This window comes from Sebastes umbrosus, chromosome 19 (assembly GCF_015220745.1).
Source record: "Sebastes umbrosus isolate fSebUmb1 chromosome 19, fSebUmb1.pri, whole genome shotgun sequence".
NCBI classification, from domain to species: domain Eukaryota; kingdom Metazoa; phylum Chordata; class Actinopteri; order Perciformes; family Sebastidae; genus Sebastes; species Sebastes umbrosus.
In genome coordinates, this window is record NC_051287.1 from 15,850,814 (window position 1) to 15,867,946 (window position 17,133).

At 41.5% G+C, this 17,133-nt stretch overlaps 1 protein-coding gene across 2 annotated transcripts in view; it reads right to left on the reverse strand.

Moving 5' to 3' along the window:
* Positions 1-2,651: 2,651 nt before the first annotated feature.
* Positions 2,652-17,133, reverse strand: part of plppr1 (phospholipid phosphatase related 1) — a 60,557-nt gene continuing 46,075 nt past the window's right edge. Inside the window, exons 5-8 of one of the 2 annotated variants that reach the window (XM_037753359.1) lie at positions 13,519-13,769; positions 10,980-11,156; positions 4,694-4,825; positions 2,652-4,112 (exon numbers count right to left, since the gene is read on the reverse strand). In XM_037753359.1, the coding sequence (XP_037609287.1) occupies positions 4,080-4,112; positions 4,694-4,825; positions 10,980-11,156; positions 13,519-13,769 (593 nt within the window). In that variant the 3' untranslated portion in view covers positions 2,652-4,079. The other variant, XM_037753360.1, reaches the window with a different exon arrangement.

The following is a 17,133-nucleotide window of genomic DNA, read 5'->3' on the forward strand; positions in this document are numbered from 1 at the left end:
GGTATGTGACGATTGGGATGAGAAAGTGTTGGCCTCCATAGAAACTGTTTCAATAGACTATTAAAACATTTTCTTCAAGGACTTAAGGGATGTGATTTCACTGTTCCAAGTTTCTAACTCTTGATGAGTCAATGAAACCAGAGGAACAGAACAATGGCTGACATCCAGGGCACACCAATCGAACTATGCATTGAGGATGTATTTGCAGGAATATATTTTTTTTTCAAGTTGGCCATTTCGATTCACCTGCAGTTACTCATTTCCTCCCATCTAACAGATCCATTATGTTTAAAAAAAACAAACCTGCAGCTATATACATAACCAACCCACTCGGTGCTTTGCTTCCCACCTTGAAAAGATATCTGGTTGTTGCACTATTCTTCACTCATATTGCCAGGGGACAGCAATTTGGGCAGGAAGGCGTACTCAGAATAGCCAAGGATGACATTTTAAAAAATACACGGCATGGTCAGACACTGCCAGACACACACACACACACACACACACACACACACACACACACACACACAAACAGTCCCTATCTATTTAGCCAGTGTGTCTGCAGGCTAAGCGCAGGCTGTCACAGCTGAAATGAATACCTGACAGAGCAAAAGAGCGAGTGTACTGGCTGAGCCGTCAGCTTCCTTTGTGTCTCTGTGTGTGTATGCCTTGCTTAGCGGCGACATAAACATCACCGACGTCGCGTTGCGGTCGTGACAGGATGAATCGACAGAAAAAAATCTAAATAAGATGCTGGTTTTTAGCATAAACTATGCTCATTCCAATCACTTAATCTGGGTAGCATGTGTGGCTGAACAGGGGTGTGGTGTGAACAGGAAAGCCCATGCCTCACAGGATGTGAAACTTGGATCATGGGACAAAAAATGAGGGTCATATTCATCTGCATCGGCCAAACATATGGTTTGCTCAAACCTAATCACACTGTTATCCTTACTTGTTCTCAGAGGCGATAATATAAGGCATCAGGCATCTGCTTTCAAATTGCACAAAATAAATGTCAGTCGTGTTTTTTTTTATTCAAGAACAACCCTGAAGGTGTTCTAGTCCTCCCGGAAACTTTCCATTATTGTAAACTCATCGCATCATGCTTGGGTACATATTTGAAGAACATTTAAAGCAACAACGTTTTTGTTTTTTTTCCCCCTGAACTGAGCCTCCTGGGCCCACTGCACCCTCTACTGTACCAATCAAATGTTTAGAGGTAAGGTCAAATTACACTTCCATCCTGCTGATATATCCCTGTTCCCCATTCACTTCAATTGAAACCAGACCGCACCTTTGTGCAACTTTGACCGTGCAATGCATTCCATTGACGGATTGTGCACATCTGCCAATGGAAACACTGATACACAGTGTTTGTAAATGAAGAAGTCATTTTTATAGCATGTGCCATCCCCCTGTTTAGTACAATACAAGCTCGGAACTCATCGGTCTGACGACGGGTAAGCCTCTGGAGGCTAGGGGCTCTATTTCTGGGGTTCCAGTGTAGCCAGCGGATATCTGGGCCAAGACTTCCTTTTCCATGCGCTGCTCATTGTTCACAGTCCGATTAGCAACTTGAGATGCAAGAGTTGGAGTTGGAGTTGAGAGACGACATGTACGATCGTATCGTTTCACAAGTAGCCAGTTTATAAGCTCATTTTAAACCAATAAAATGCAAAATCATCGTCAGACGATACGCCTGTGGGTTCTGAGATTGCATAGCGGCCAATGCGTTCCGCCTCTCTTGCCCTCCTCATGGACTGTTTACCTGCATTCAACCAAAGCCTGTTCAAACATGATTGGTCAATACTACTCGGACTACAAACTTCTCACTTACTTTTTACAGTTTGTGATCAATATTTATTTATTGCCCACATTGGAACCACGGCATCACAACCTTTTTACAGGGCTGAGTGTGGGTCAATTTTGTTCAAGCGAAATTGATGATGATATGTTAATGCGAGCATACCTTTAGGCTGTAGATGAGCCATGGTTTAGGTTCGGTGGGATTTGTATTCAGCAGAAGAATTACTGTAGCGCTGTCTGCGAGGGACAACTCCAGGCCATACAAACATCTAAAAACAAACACAAGGGCAGACATGTTTCCCCACTTCTTCTGACAAGGCAACTTGCAAAAAAAATTAAATCGCTTCCAAATCGCATACTTTTTCTTTTTACTTTTAGTACATGCTGCAGCTGCCCTTACAAAGTACGTACTGTTGCATGCAGTATGCGTACAATTGGGACATTCTACTTCGTCATAACATTGCGCCTTGAATTTTGACCCTCTTGCTCATATACAGTATCTGCTGCGCAGAGGATTGTGGGTCAGAATAGCCAGAAAAGCATGCTGGCTTGCGACCAGATGAAGTAGGACTTTCTGGTATTTTTGGCATACTGCATTTGACATACTATGTATTGGGACATACTAAATCTTTTTCCTGGCATACTAAATAGTGTGGTATTATGGGTATTGAAACACACAGTGAGTAAGACTGACTGCTCTCTGCCTCACTTACTGTATTTTGTATTTCAGTTTGAAATTGAAACAAATGTCTTCGGGACATTTTTTTTTATGATAAGAAAAAGAAAGTCACCGCTTTCATATCAGCATTCTGGCACATAATGAAAAAAGACAAGACAACACATTGTTGCTACTGACTATTTAATTTTGTGGACAAACGAAGAAAAAAATATATATATGTAGCATTTCAAATGAAACACTTTTTTTTGTTTTGAAAGTAAAAAAACGTTCATAATCACAATGGTAATGAGTATAATTGAAATCATGAATATCTATAAAACATCTTGACTTCTCTCTTCATGCTGGGCATTATCTTCCAATGGGAAATGGAGTCACAACATTGCATCACAATCCACTGGTGGGTTGGGGAGGGTGGGGTGGGGAGGGGGTGCCTCAAGGAGGAAAAGTGAAGCAGGAGTCATTAGCCTGGTTTCCATTAAAAAAGGGCTAGCCAGGCCTTAAGTAAGTCACTCAGTTTCACTCCAAAGAGCATTTCTGTCTCTTTTTTCTCCATGTACTTTATAAGGATGTCTTCTACTGGGATTTCAGTTTAAATTTAATTGTACAGCCATACCAGTGAAATCTTCAGGTAGATCTGGCGCAGGCTAGCCCCACTGGACCTCTCTGTAGAAAAAAATCCTATTAACATCACAGTGAATCAGGAAATCGGGGTGAAACACACTCATAGTGAGAATTTCAACCTATTTCACTTTCATTGTGGCTGATAACACGGCACCGCAAGTGCCAAAACCCCATTTTCTGACTCGGAGGATGTCACTGACTCTTCCTTGTCGTTTCCTCCAAAGGGGAGGGGAGGGTTCGTTCCCCAAAACACCTAAACTGATACCAAAACATATCCAGGTTTACACAGCAGGCAAACAGGTCCAAATGGATCATAATAGTCATACAGATTGACAAAAATCTTTACAAAATATGACCTGACACGGTCAGTTAATGTACAGAGAGAGATAATAAAAAGAAGGATTCTGTCTTTTTTTTTCCTGTACAAATGACAAACATCACAGAACAACAACATCGATATTTTTTTTCCATAGCAGATTTTTCAGACTGAGGGGGAATAGATGTGGTGATCGACAAGGCAAGTCACCTGACAGGATGTGATGTAAAACAGAGTGAGTCAGCCGACAGGAAGTGCGCGGGTTTAACACCGTCAGGATAGGCTACAGCACTCGCTCATACAAAAATGTACAAAACACCGTCCTCTAACTACAAACAGCGCACCTTGGAGGGAAAAAATGTCCCGAATGTTTCGAATGGCTTCAAATATCTGGAAAAACAATCTGTGCTTAAGTTTGCCTCGTGATATTGTTGCCACTGTTGCTATAGCTGTGCCTTGGCAGGTTAAATTGAGCATAGCCCAACTAGATGAGAACCATTAGAAACACGGTGCATTTTGTCCCTCGGGGTGAATTAAACAGATATATCAGCAGTGTTTTTTTGTTAAGCATTCGGAGCCACGTGGCATGCGTCCTCGTCATTGTGTCTGGAAGTGCTGTGGAGACGCAAACGTGACCCGGTGCTGCCCCCTTAGTCATGTGACCTCCGTCATCGATGCTGAGTGGTTCTGAAAAATGGACGTGGGAGGAGGAGGGAGGGAGGGAGGGATGGATGAAGAGGGAATAAGGATTGACGGAGAGAAGAAAGAAAGTAGACAGGAGAGGGAAAAGGTGTGGAAATGAAGAGGTAGAGGAAATCATTGTCAAACAGTATCAGGAGTGCTCTGTGTCTGGGGTTCTCTATGTGTTTCTGTGCATTTGGGAAGGAGGACAAGGGGTGTAGTGCAAAATGTCATGCCTGTATGTTTTTCTGAACATGTGTCATTGCTTTATGTAGAAAGAAAGAAAGCAAGAAAGATAAAGAAAGAAAGAAAAAGAAAGAAAGAACACATTGTCAAGCAAATAATGTGATTGACCCTCATTCTATGAGAATTCTGGGAAATGTAAGAAATTACTAATTGAAGCAGGACATGCAAGTAAATTACAACAAATTACAGGAACAGCAAATTACAGTATAGACTGAATTCTGAAGGGGCATTTTTGTTTTAAGCTTACGGTCTCGAGGGAGCTCTGCCAATTAATTGGGAAAGATAATGTGCATTATAGAGATTACGTTTTTTGGGAATCCAGGTTAAGTGTTTTCAGGTACCTGTGCGCTGAGGGTCTCCAGAGGGCTCTCTACACGGGGGAAAGTCATCAGAGGCAGACCGCGGTAGTCTTCGGTTTTCTGTTTAGCTGCTGCACTGTGGACGCCTTTGAAGTTGTTCACAACACATATACCCTGTAAGGCATGAGGACAGTTCAACATTAATAGCAAGGTAGGTTAACATGGAACTGGAACATCAATGATTCATTTTTAGAACGGGGAAAGTTAGCTTCATGAGACATTTTGACTGGTATTATGACTTTTACCCACAACCAGGCTGGGTCCAAATTAGGTTTTTTACATTATGTTATTTGAGATTGAGTTAATTAATCCATGACGACGTTTTCATACTGGTGCACACACAACATCAAGCCGAGTTTGGGATCCGATTCCTCCCTTCGGACAATGGTCAGCAAAGCTGTTTTTTTTTATTTTTCTAAAGATTATCTTGCCAGATATTCCTGTGGTGTGAGGTATGTTGAGTGTCAGAAAGTGTTTTATGTATGCCATCATCCTAATGAGCTCAGAGAGGAGCCACAGTGCTGTTCAGAGGCAACGAGGAACAGGTGAGCGCAATCTGCACATAATCAGTGCTTTTATAAGTAGGAGGGTAGGAGGAAGAACATTTCTCCGTATACCCTGCTACATCCAGTGTATCTAAAATACACCACTTGACGATTAAAGGTTAAGTACATCTAAATAAAGTCCTTTTTTGGCGGAATTTCCTGGTCCTTAGGCTTCGTCATCTGGTGACCATTAAAGTCTGTACAAAAATGATTGCCAATCCATTGAACAGTTGTTGAGATATATCAAGTTAGACACAAGTGGCCGACAGACGGACATTGCCATCCCTATAGAGCAATGCCGCCCGCTAGCATGGCTGAAACTCATGCTTCGATAAAGACTCCATGCACCAAATAATGTTAATAGTCACACTGCAATGCAGGCTGCCCAAGCATTTTACCGGTCTCTAATCTGGTCCCTCAAGACAAATTTCATACCATTGTTAAACGAGAACGTCACTTAATGTCCATATTAAAATGACATTACTTGTATCTTAAATCAGATCGCCTGCCAACCCTCGTGTCACTGTGACATTAGGCTCCAATTAAAAGGAATTAAGAGCACTCCTGAGTTTTTGGAGAGATGTGACCATATTTTTAGCTTCAGAATATAAAGTTTATATGGGTTTTAAAGCTTAATGAAACATTGTACGAGTCTACAAAATGCAGCCATCGTTTAATGCAGTCAAAGGAGATGCTCCGGGGTGTTCATCTTTGTGGCATGGCACTACGCCCAGCAGGCACACTGAAGTGACGCCTTGTTTCTTCATTTATATGTCTGTTAAAATTATTATCATCTACAGTTACTTGTAAAGTCCTTTTTTTCGTCAGGCTTCTTTTAACAGTGGCGATACCACCAAGGTTGCCATATTTCTGTTCTCCTCCATGGACTGGTTAATCAAAGAAGGCAGCCCCAGGGTGAATCTGCCCCCAGGCCAACCATGCCCTCAGGCAGTGGCAAAGGAGAAAATGAAGCTGAAGCGGGGCGATTCTCTCTGCTGGAGGATGCTCAAGGTTTTCTTGTTTGTGGCAGTTCATGGACAGTGCTTCTCTAGTGCTCCCAGACCAAGCAAATGAATCACAGCTGCTGGGCAAGAATCTAAGGACGACAACTCCAGCATCAGTTTCATAAAAAACATGTGAATTCTTTAAAAGAAATGTTTGTCAGAGAGAATCTAAAGTTGATTTCGGATGAGTCATGGGCAAGTCAAAAGTGCACTCCTTTGTACTCGACTCTAGACTGACACTCATTACCTGTTGTTTTGACATGACTGTTCTTATCTACCCCTTGGATGAAACCTACTGTTTCTTTTAAGCTACAACCATCCTGCTTGTTACAAATACATTGGTGTACACTTTCTTTCATGTTTTCTGTTTGTTCAACCGAAGCGCAGGAGACCGAGGAAGACTGCTTTCTTTCCATTTTTTGCGTCTTGTCATCCGTGCTAAGACAGGCTCGGCCAAGTTGTCACAGAACAGAAAAATCAGATCTGAGCTTTTGAAAAATATGTTGCATTATCCTCTTGCAACCTGGTCTCACGGGAAGGCGAATAGCACGATATTACATGGACATTCCACGTATCATAAGGATGCAGTTTAGGCTTTTCGTGTGTCAATTAGTCTCACTTAAGTTTAGGCAATAAAACCACTTAGTTGGGCGTCATGGTTGGGCCTAAAATAAGTATGTAAACTAAGTAAGATATGTAAAGAAAGACCATAACATAAATATGGAAAAAATGTCACAAATGTCACTAAAAAACGTAACTTACAAAACAAAACACCAGTCTCAAACACCGGTATCCTGGTTGAAAGTCGTGAGTTTGTTGGACCCATACTCCTAAGTGGTCTTTCTCACTTTTTATTCTACGTCACTAGCTCTGATCATGGCATATTTACACAGAGCATTTTCATTGCAGTCAGTACAGAATGCATGGCCTACAAATGGCATGCCAAACACAAGAAAGGCGTTCACATTACACACCTAATGCCTTGCACATTACCGTGGCATTCATACACCTTTTTGTGCAAACGAACTGCCATCTTTCCGCAGGATCTAATTTTTATACCAAGAAAACTGGGTCTAGAATGAACTGACTCATGAATAAAGTTTTTAGTTTTCAGATCTGCATGGACTCTTATCCTATGTTGTAACATAAAATAGGTGTCAGACATTCCTGCTATATGTGGCAACTCTACATACCTTAAAAACCTTGAATTTGAGGTTTAGTTTGTAAGCCATTCTAAATGTCAAAGGCCTTTGCTTCTGTCAGACCTGGCAGGCAGTCTGAATGTGCCTCTACTTTGTCTTGGATCAAGTGGACACCTCTGTCTCCAACATCATCCTGGAGCTCAACCACCAAGTGCTTAACACTGATCCCTCAATCTGCTGGCAGAGGACAAACCTCTTGTAACACCAAAGGCAGTAGCTGTTTGATGAGTCCATTCGGATCTCCTCGCTGTCAGCACTGATCGCACGGGGATTTGAGCTATACCCTCTTTCTACTCTCTTTGTACTAATTAATTTACCTTCCCTTAGCAGTCCATCATATCGCCTCGGGTTTCAGATGACAAGACCTTGATAGGCTTCATCAGGACCATTAGGTCAGTGTGTATGGGAGAGGCAACCCTCCTCAGTTTGCCGATACTAAGGTGGAAATGAGCGGGTTAGAAACTGCTGAAGTGACGATTGACTTCCTTGCGTCCGTCTTTCCCCGGAGATCACTGACTCAATGTCTGTCAATTTTTATAGATCAATCATTGAAAGCTAATATCCTTCATTAAAGAGCGGAGTGCTGTGGCTCCTCCTCCTCAAGGTCCAAGGACAAGCTAAGACAAGAAAAGGCACGATTGCCACTAGATCACCCACTCTGTAACCATCTATTCAGATCAAATCCACCAACATCTGAACTCCTAATGCTCACTTTTGGAAAACCCATTTGTACCCCTCATCACCATTCTGTAGAGTTGTCTGTAAATCCCACTGCTGTCACTGTTAACTGCCCTATATGTTCTTAACATCCAACAGGGTTTTAACCATTCATTTTGCACTATTATAGGACTATATCTGCACAGACATGTAAAACTCAGGCGTGCAATAAGTAAGATACAGAGATGTTCAGGCAGGTTTTTCCGTATCTATGCAAATCATTGTCTTCAGCATCTACTGTAGATGGAGAAAAGGTACAACTCTACTCTATGTCACATAGCAAAACAAAAGTATGCTGTGTGATATTGATGATGAGGATGTTGTTGATGTTGATTAGGATATTCATGATGACCTTGATGACGCTGCTGATATTGTTAATGATGATGATGACAAAAAAAAAAAAAAAAATTGGCTTCTATTCACCCTGTGCGTTGCCTCTGTGTACTGCCTGTCGGCACCTGTGTCCGATCGAACTTGAAGCTGTTGTTGGCACTTACTCACGTCGTTCCCTCCTAACTAGATCCTTGCTTGTGTTGTACGAATTCCCAGATGTACGTCGTTTTGGACAAAAGCGTCTAAATGAAATTGTAGAATTGTAGAATATGCTCATATAATTTACATTTTTAGGCAAGGCTCAATAGATGATAATAATGGTCTCTCAGTCGCTCGGCCCACCATTTTGTTCCACACTGAAATATCTCAACAAGTAGCCTATTGGTTGGATTGAAATTTGGTACAGACATACATGGTCTCCAGAGGACCCTATTTAAACGATCTATACCGTATGGCGCAAACGCATTTAGGCCATGTCCAACTCCACTTCTGCTAGTTAAATGACGCATAATCTGAGCACAAAGTAAGACACAAGAGGCGAAAGGGTTGTATTTAATTAATCATAGGCGTGTTTTGGGCATAACGAGAATTAAACCAATCAGTGTCATCTCACATTCCCTTTAAAGGCCAGGTGTGCCTGCACCTGATGCATTGCTATTTTAAATAGAGGTGAGGTTTTCTGTAGTGAAAATGTTGTTTTTGAAAGGCTAAATGCCAACAAATATGGATTGAAGCAGAATATTTCATTAGATAAAACATGTGTTTTGGAAATGATTACATTTTAAAATGCTCTGGAGTTACTGGAAATGTTTGGCTCACACAAATCTGAAACAATCCTACGCAGCCACCACTGGAATCAAATTCTACAAATAGTATAATACTAATAATATTATGTAGCCCAATCTTTCTCTGCAACTGAGCATAAATACCGGGTAGTTATGCCGGTATTGCAGAATGAATAGACCTGAAAAATCTGTTTACTGATTTAGGAGGGCACTCTGTTTACTGTCGCTCTCCATTGAAGGGGGAATTAATGTTGTCATGGCATATTGTGAAGAGAGGGAAGGGACCGGTATGTGTTCGTTGGCTGGTGGACCCTCTGCCTCCGCCATCTCCCAATCCTCTGTCCCATCAACAACTCTATTTGACTGCAATATGTGCAAATGCAACAATAACCTATTTAACTGAGGAGGAAAGTGCTGCGTGTCCATGTGTGTAACAAACAGAGTGTACAACAACAAATGTGTACAGACATTCATGGTTCCCAGACAATGTATCCTAATGACTTTTGGTGAGTTTTCCTATGAGGCTGAGGCTGCATGCAATTCATGTCCCCCTCACACTGAACGATAATAACATTGGTGATCCCTTAACTTTTATCATCAGGTCAGCATTTTATTTGTCCAATATTTAGGTGTATGACAAAAAAAAAAACTGCAAAACAAATGACATTGCCATCAGCAGAACATCTGAGGATTTTTCTGTGTATAAATCCTCAATCTTCCCTCCATGTATCCTCCTCCCTCCCCTCTCTTTCACAATCCTTCCTGCTTTGTAGGCTCGGGGCCCGGCTGCAATTAACATGTAGTTAAGCCTCTGAGACTGTTAAATTCATCTTTTTTTTTGGATTTGTGGGGGGGTTTCCCTTCACCTTCCTTTCACCTCAACCAGTTTTCCGCCCCAACCCCCAAAACAACTTGAGGGTTTCAGCTGTAATCACTACCCTACATTTAAACACTCAGCATAAAATCCCATGCTGACAGAGTAATTTTAATTTTCAGCGGAAGCCACTATTGCTCACTATTTCAAACTCCCTTCAACTTTCTGCTCCCTTTTGGTCCGTCTGCCTTTCACTGCCCTTCCTCACTGAGCTCTTTCAAAACCAGAGCGACTGCTGTAGTATCTCAGCAGAAATCCAGGTGCCGCCTCGGTATTTTCTCTCCTTTCTTCTCTTCTCCCCTTTCCCCCAATCAACCAATGCATCCTTTCCCTTTTCCCTCTCTCTTCACCTGCATCTGAACCTCCTTCAAGCTCAGTATAAACCATGCTTCATCCCCTCCCTCTATCACCTCTTCACGAACTGCTCTTTTTAAGCTTCTTTACCAAATGAGTCTTTAGAAACTCTCTATGTGGCCTCTACAAACACATATTAATGTCACTAAAGATCAATATAAATGAATACTAAAAAAAAAAACATTCTGTGTATAAGATTTTTAAGATATAAATTTGCATTTAAGACATTGAAAATGGCACCAAAACCATGTTGCAGGCTTTGGTAAGGGCTGCAGCCTGAATAATCATTTAATTACTGGTTTGGGTCAGTTCCAAAATGAAGCTGGAAATTATTATTATAATTTGAAAACAAGTCATGACCAGAATCCAACCTCATAATAATCATCTTCTCTTCTCCTCTAATCCCCACTACTCCCACGCTTCCCCAAACATTTCACTCTTCCGTCGTCCTCACCAGAAACAGAGCAACGGCTGATCCCAGTATAAATCCGGCCACTACGTCCGAACAGTGGTTCCGGTACTCCGAGACTCGGTTGAGGCCGGTGAGGAAGGCCGAACAGAGCGTGCCCAGACAGAGCACAGGCTTGGCCAGGCGGCTGGATTTGGTCTTGATGGTGCTGGTGATGTACATCTGGAAAGGAGGACAGAAGGCAGATTAAATCAGACAAAATATTATGCTCTTTACTGTGTCTTTACCTCGCTTTAGGCACACAAGAACAGAGGCAATCTCAAGCAGAGCAACTGCAGTTGTTCCCACAGAAATGGAGTCAAATATTTTACCATTTCATGAGAGCACGAAGCCTCCACTGCACAGCAAAACGCTTCAAGAAAGATGTCAAAAACTTACATCATATGAGCGAAACACCTCTCCAAAACAGAGTTTTTTTTTCACAGAATAAAAGATTAACCTAATAGGGGAACCACTACATATGTTCTCACTTCTTGAACTTTTACCCCCGAATCCTCTTTTTCATCAATAACCTGTCCTTGTATTCCTCTTGCTCCCGCTGATAAAATCTGCACCTCTGCTCTCTCCTTCACTTTTCAGCAGCTGAGCCCCTCCGTCACTCCGATGTCTAACAGCAGCCCTGCAAAAAAGCCATTCTTCACGTCTTGCTCCAGCCAATTTTCTAAAAATGCCTGAACCCACCCCCTACGCTTGTGTGAAACATTCCTCCGCACACTTTCAAGAAATATGAAGTCCCTTCTCGCCAATTCCTCCATCAAAGATGGATGTGCTATGTAGCACAATTTTTACAGCAAATATTCCTTCTTATTCAGAGCCTTTTTAAATTACAAATCTAGTGTAGAACTTTAATCAATCCAGGCTAAAAACATCTATTCATCTCTGATTGTTTCGGTGTTTTTTTTTTACGACTCCAAAATGTGTTTCCACCAAGATGTAAAATAATTACATTCAGTCCCAAATGAGTAACTCTAGAGCCACAAGTGCACTTGACATTGATTTTTAATTAACTGTGCTCACGTTGTGTTGAAAATTTGGTGGAGAATTGTATTTATTTATTTATTTATTTATTTATTTATTTATTTATTTATTTATTTATTTATTTATTTATTTTTTATTTATTTTTTTTCCCACACTGAACAGAGCAACAAATGCAAACGGAAAGCCAAAAAATATTACTTGTGCTCAGGAAAACATTTGTTTATATATTCCAATATATATTTATAATATGCATGCACACTGTTATAGCCTTAATAGCCTTAACTTTATTTACCAATTACATATAGGCTACTTAGATTTGCAACAACTCAACAATTTAGACTGTAGACTGCATAATTAAAGTTGTATCTTTTGATTCAGCAGTTTTAATAGCTGTTAATTCTCTACAGTTTAACTGATGAGTGCCTCGAGGTTACAGACCACATTATTCTTCAAAAAAAGCAACTTTTCTCACCTAAAACCTAATGACAGTCACACATGCATGGTCTTCTATGTCTTCTATCTATATGTGCCAAAGCAATATACAAGCAAATGTAAGAAAACATTTGAGTTCTTCTAGTCTAAAAGGGGAAGGAATAAGGCAGAAGTAGGGCTGTCAAAGTTAACATGATGATAACCTGTTAACGCAAATGAGTTTTATTGCCACTCATTTCTGTAATGCATTAACGCAACTTGCAATTTTTAGGTTGTAGCGGGTATCATTTTTAAATCTAGTTAAGATACTGGCAAGGAGGTTAAATAACGCTCCAAACTTATGCTAAATTTTGAAAAGGAAAAACTGTCATGGCCATGTTCAAAGGAGTCCCTTGACCTCTGACCTCCAGATATGTGAATGAAAATGGGTTCTATGGGTACCCACGAGTCTCCCCTTTACAGACATGCCCACTTTATGATAATCACATGCAGTTTTGGGCAAGTCATAGTCAAGTCAGCACACTGACACACTGACAGCTGTTGATGCCTGTTGGGCTGCAGTTTGCCATGTTATGATTTGAGCATATTTTTTTTTATGCTAAATGCAGTACCTGTGAGGGTTTCTGGACAATATTTGTGTCATGTCTCGTCCTGCTCCTTAGGTTAAGTGTAAAGATTGTTTCATCGCAGCTGCCTTGCTTTCGAGTCATGCATTGGAGTCCTGCCTTTCTTTTCTCTGAGGGTTTACCAGTCGTAATAATTTGTCATTGTTTCGTGTTGTTAATTGATTTCCAAGAATATTATATTCATACATTTGCATAAGGAAAGAATATTTGCCAACTCTCATGTGTTAAATACTTGACAAATCTCCCTTTAATTAAGGTACATTTTGAACAGATACAAATCTGCAATTAATTTGCGATAAATCACGATTAATTCTGGAAAATCATGCGATTAATCACAATTAAATATTTTAATTAGCCCTTGTGAGAAGAGTTTAAAGAGAAAGAATGTTTGTTGAAAAAAAAGAGCATGTAATACCATGCCATATGGTACGAAATACTGCATACAAAACTGCATTATAGTGGCTAGTAGTCATGCACATTCTTCTCACCGTCAGGTAAACAGCGGAGTAAACACTCAGCGAAGCATCCTTGGACGGGAACGATCGGCGAGCGTTTTCCACGACGACGGGGCTCCCGGTGCAGATGTTGCCGTTGATGATGAACTGGTGATTGAAACGGCACTCGGTGCCGGTGTAGTTGGGCTTGCAGACAGACAGGAAGTAGGGCGACAGACCTCCCGTCACCACCTGGCCCGCGTTGACAAAGATGTCTGTGGCGAACAGGCCGAATGCGAACACACCTGCGGCACGCAGACACACGGATACACACAATGAGAATTATAGCACATATAAAACCCCCCACGGCAAAGAAACACCTTAAAAGCTTCACACTCATTTCCGCCTTACATCGTGGTGCAATCACCTTGTATCCGGGGTTAAATTGGTCTGTGGCTATCTGGCTCCCAGCGCTGGCACATAAGCTCCCAACTGTCATTATAAGCAGAGCTAAACCCCAGAATGTTAACATTATTCCCAGAAAAAAAAATGGACTATGAAACTTTGAATGCAAATTCAATTGATTTTGTAATGTCCCATGTTACATAGATGTCAGTAGTTAATATGGAAAGGAAAGAAGAGTGGACAACAGGCAGGGAATGAAACATAAACAGGAAAAAAAGCAGCGTCTAATATGAATGATTGCACTGACACTTTCAGCCCACCAACCCTGACCAATGTCTGCGTCTGCATTCCTTTTGCTGTGAAATATGACTGCTGATTATCTGGCCTGCTTAGCCATGAAATTACTCTGCTTTGTATTCTCATCCAGGGGGGCTGCGGAGGGCTGAGAGGGGTGGGGGGGTGCTAGGGTTTGGTTGCCAGTGAGGGGTACAGGGACACGATTGTGTGAAGGGCATCTTTGAGGGAAATAGAGAGGGGGAATTAGGGTGACAGGAGAGGAGACGAGAAGGGAGCAAAAGAGCGGGAAACTAAAAGCCTCAGTGGTTTCTACAAATACGAGGGGATTGTTCGGGAGCAGACGGAAATATAAATCATGCGAGTTGCCTAATGAATCACTGATGAGTGTTTTATAAATTGAAGGGATATTATTTAAAAGTGAACAATACGGTTCTGATTAAGCCAGTTAAAGTCCAGCAGACGACCTCATTTAACTGGAACAGATAGCAAAAGTCTGTCAGTTTTCCCCAGTGCTACTGGAGCTTTGAGGAAACGTAGCTGTACAAAAATGTAAATTCAAAAGGTTGTAGTTGGAGCTCTTTTAGAGGAGTGAAACAGGTGTGTGGGCTTATAAACCTCCCCTGTAATTATTTTTGTAAAGCAGCCTGATTGTAAGAAAGACGTAGGCTGTATTCAAAACCGCATACTACACTAGCAATACTGATTTGGCCAAAATGTAGCATAGAATATGCAGTATGCAAACAAAAGCTAAATGTACATCATGCCAAAAATACCCGGATGTCATTACTAGTTTGGAAAAAATCTCCAGTATGCATCAGAGCAGTCTACCTCACTTACTGTATCCCACAATGCAAAGCACTGGAATGGTGCAGGCTATGGTCAAAACAACAGTGCGCCAAAAACAGCATGTTTTTTCTTACATTTTTCGTTGCTATTTCATCACTAACTTCACTTCTGAAATTTTTTAGAGCGAGAAATCAATTGTGTTGACTTTGAATATTGGCAGTTTTTACAGAAATTTATGGCAAATTCAAAATTTGCTTTAACGTTTTAACGCTCCATTCTAAAAGTAAAGGGAACCTGTGGTTATCTTCCTTTTTTGGAGTTGAAAAGCTTCACAAGCGCTCGATCGCCAGCCGGACCGTCAAGCTCACAGACCGTCTATACAAAGCAGCAGGCAGTGGTGATGGAAGAGGCGAGGGAGAGAGCTGCCTCCTACAGGGCAGAGAGATAATTGTTGAGACAGCATGACCGTTTTTTAACATTAGTTTTAAACTGACTAGAACTAATATACTCTAATATTTATAGGGATCGTTCCACTGTGTTGTTGCCCCTCGATGATCCTGTTTGTTTTACTTCACCGTGAGCTGTTAGAATAAAAAATCTTTAAGGAGTGGTGGAGCTAAACTGTGCAGCATCCTATAAAGTAAACATTATTGATCATAAACAAAAAAGTAATTTAAGATGTCCAGTGCTTTAAGAGCTTGTTTAAAGGCTAAAGCCTGGCCTAGTATACTGCAACATATATTGATTTAATACTACATACTACTGAGAAACGCAGTAGGCAGGCTGTACTGTTTGTAGTGGTTTCGAATACAGCCAATAATTTATATGTTCCCTATGATCCAACATGTTTGATAAAGATGTTCAAATTCAATTTTGTTCCAGTGGCTAATGCAGTTTTAGAGAAGCTGCAGTGAATGCATCACAGCTGGACTCGATCCCAATTGGCTCCCTTTACGGAAGACTTGCCAGTTTGCTGTATTTAAACTGAAAAGCCACGACCAGCAAGTTTACCGACCTAAGGAGAAGAAGTTTAAATCAGAGCAGATGACATAACCGGTTCTAATTAAGCCACACGTGTTCTCCCCTCGTCAGCGCGGGTTTTCTCCGGGTGCTCCGGTTTCCTCCCACAGTCCAAAGACATGCAGGTTAGGTTTATTGGACTCTAAATTGCCAGCAAGTGTGAATGTAATGCGTGTGTCCTGTTGTCAGCCCTGTGATTGACTGTCAAGGGCGTACCCCGCCTCACGCCCGTTGTCAGCTGGGATCGGCTCCAGCGACCCGTGACCCTTAAAGGACGAGCAGTCACAGATAATGGATGGATGTATGGATATCAAAGTGTAAACTCGAGAGGAATACAGAGCAGTCCAGTATTCTTTCCTTGATACGTATGCTTATTTAGCATTTGTTTTCCCCTATAACATATAACATGTAATGTAATTTTGTTCACACTTGATCAAGGCTGAGGTGGTTGCAACCGTTGGCCAACCGTACACAATGCCTATATGTTGCCAACTGCAGCCCTTGCATCATTTAAGCCAAGTCCATTGTCTACTGAACACACACACTGGCATCTTCGTCATCTTAACACGCATCATCACTTCAGGCTACAACACCTGCCCTACTCCCCAGCATCAATATATACTCTATCTAGTGTTTGCATGGTATGTCAGGTTTGTGCTACAGGCATGTGTGTTGTACTTTTTTTCTCAAGTAACGAACACGGAGGATCGAAATCTGACGATCTAAAAGCTGTAGTATTTGTGGACAACCTCAGGTTTACATGTTAGGGTAGAGGAAAGCTGCTGCCAACTGTGTTAACCTCATCTTCTAAACTCTCATCCTTCACTGTGCATCGACCTGCCTCTGACACCAATGAAAAATGGTTGATCCCGTCAAGTTATTCGCAGGTCGGTGATTGCTCGATGACCCTATCTGTTGGCATGTCGCTTGGCCGTTCTACTCTCTTTCGTCCTCTGTAGGATAAATTAGTCCTTTTTTTACATGATACCAGAGGTGTTTAGATTATGAGCAAATTAATCTTGAACACCAAAAATCGTCAAGCTCTGATTCATCAGGGTTACTGTTCAAAGCTGTTGGTAGCTCTCTGCATTGGAGCTCCCCTCGCAGGTGACTGACAGCACCCACATTCAGCTGTCAGCTTAGCCATGATATACAGCATGT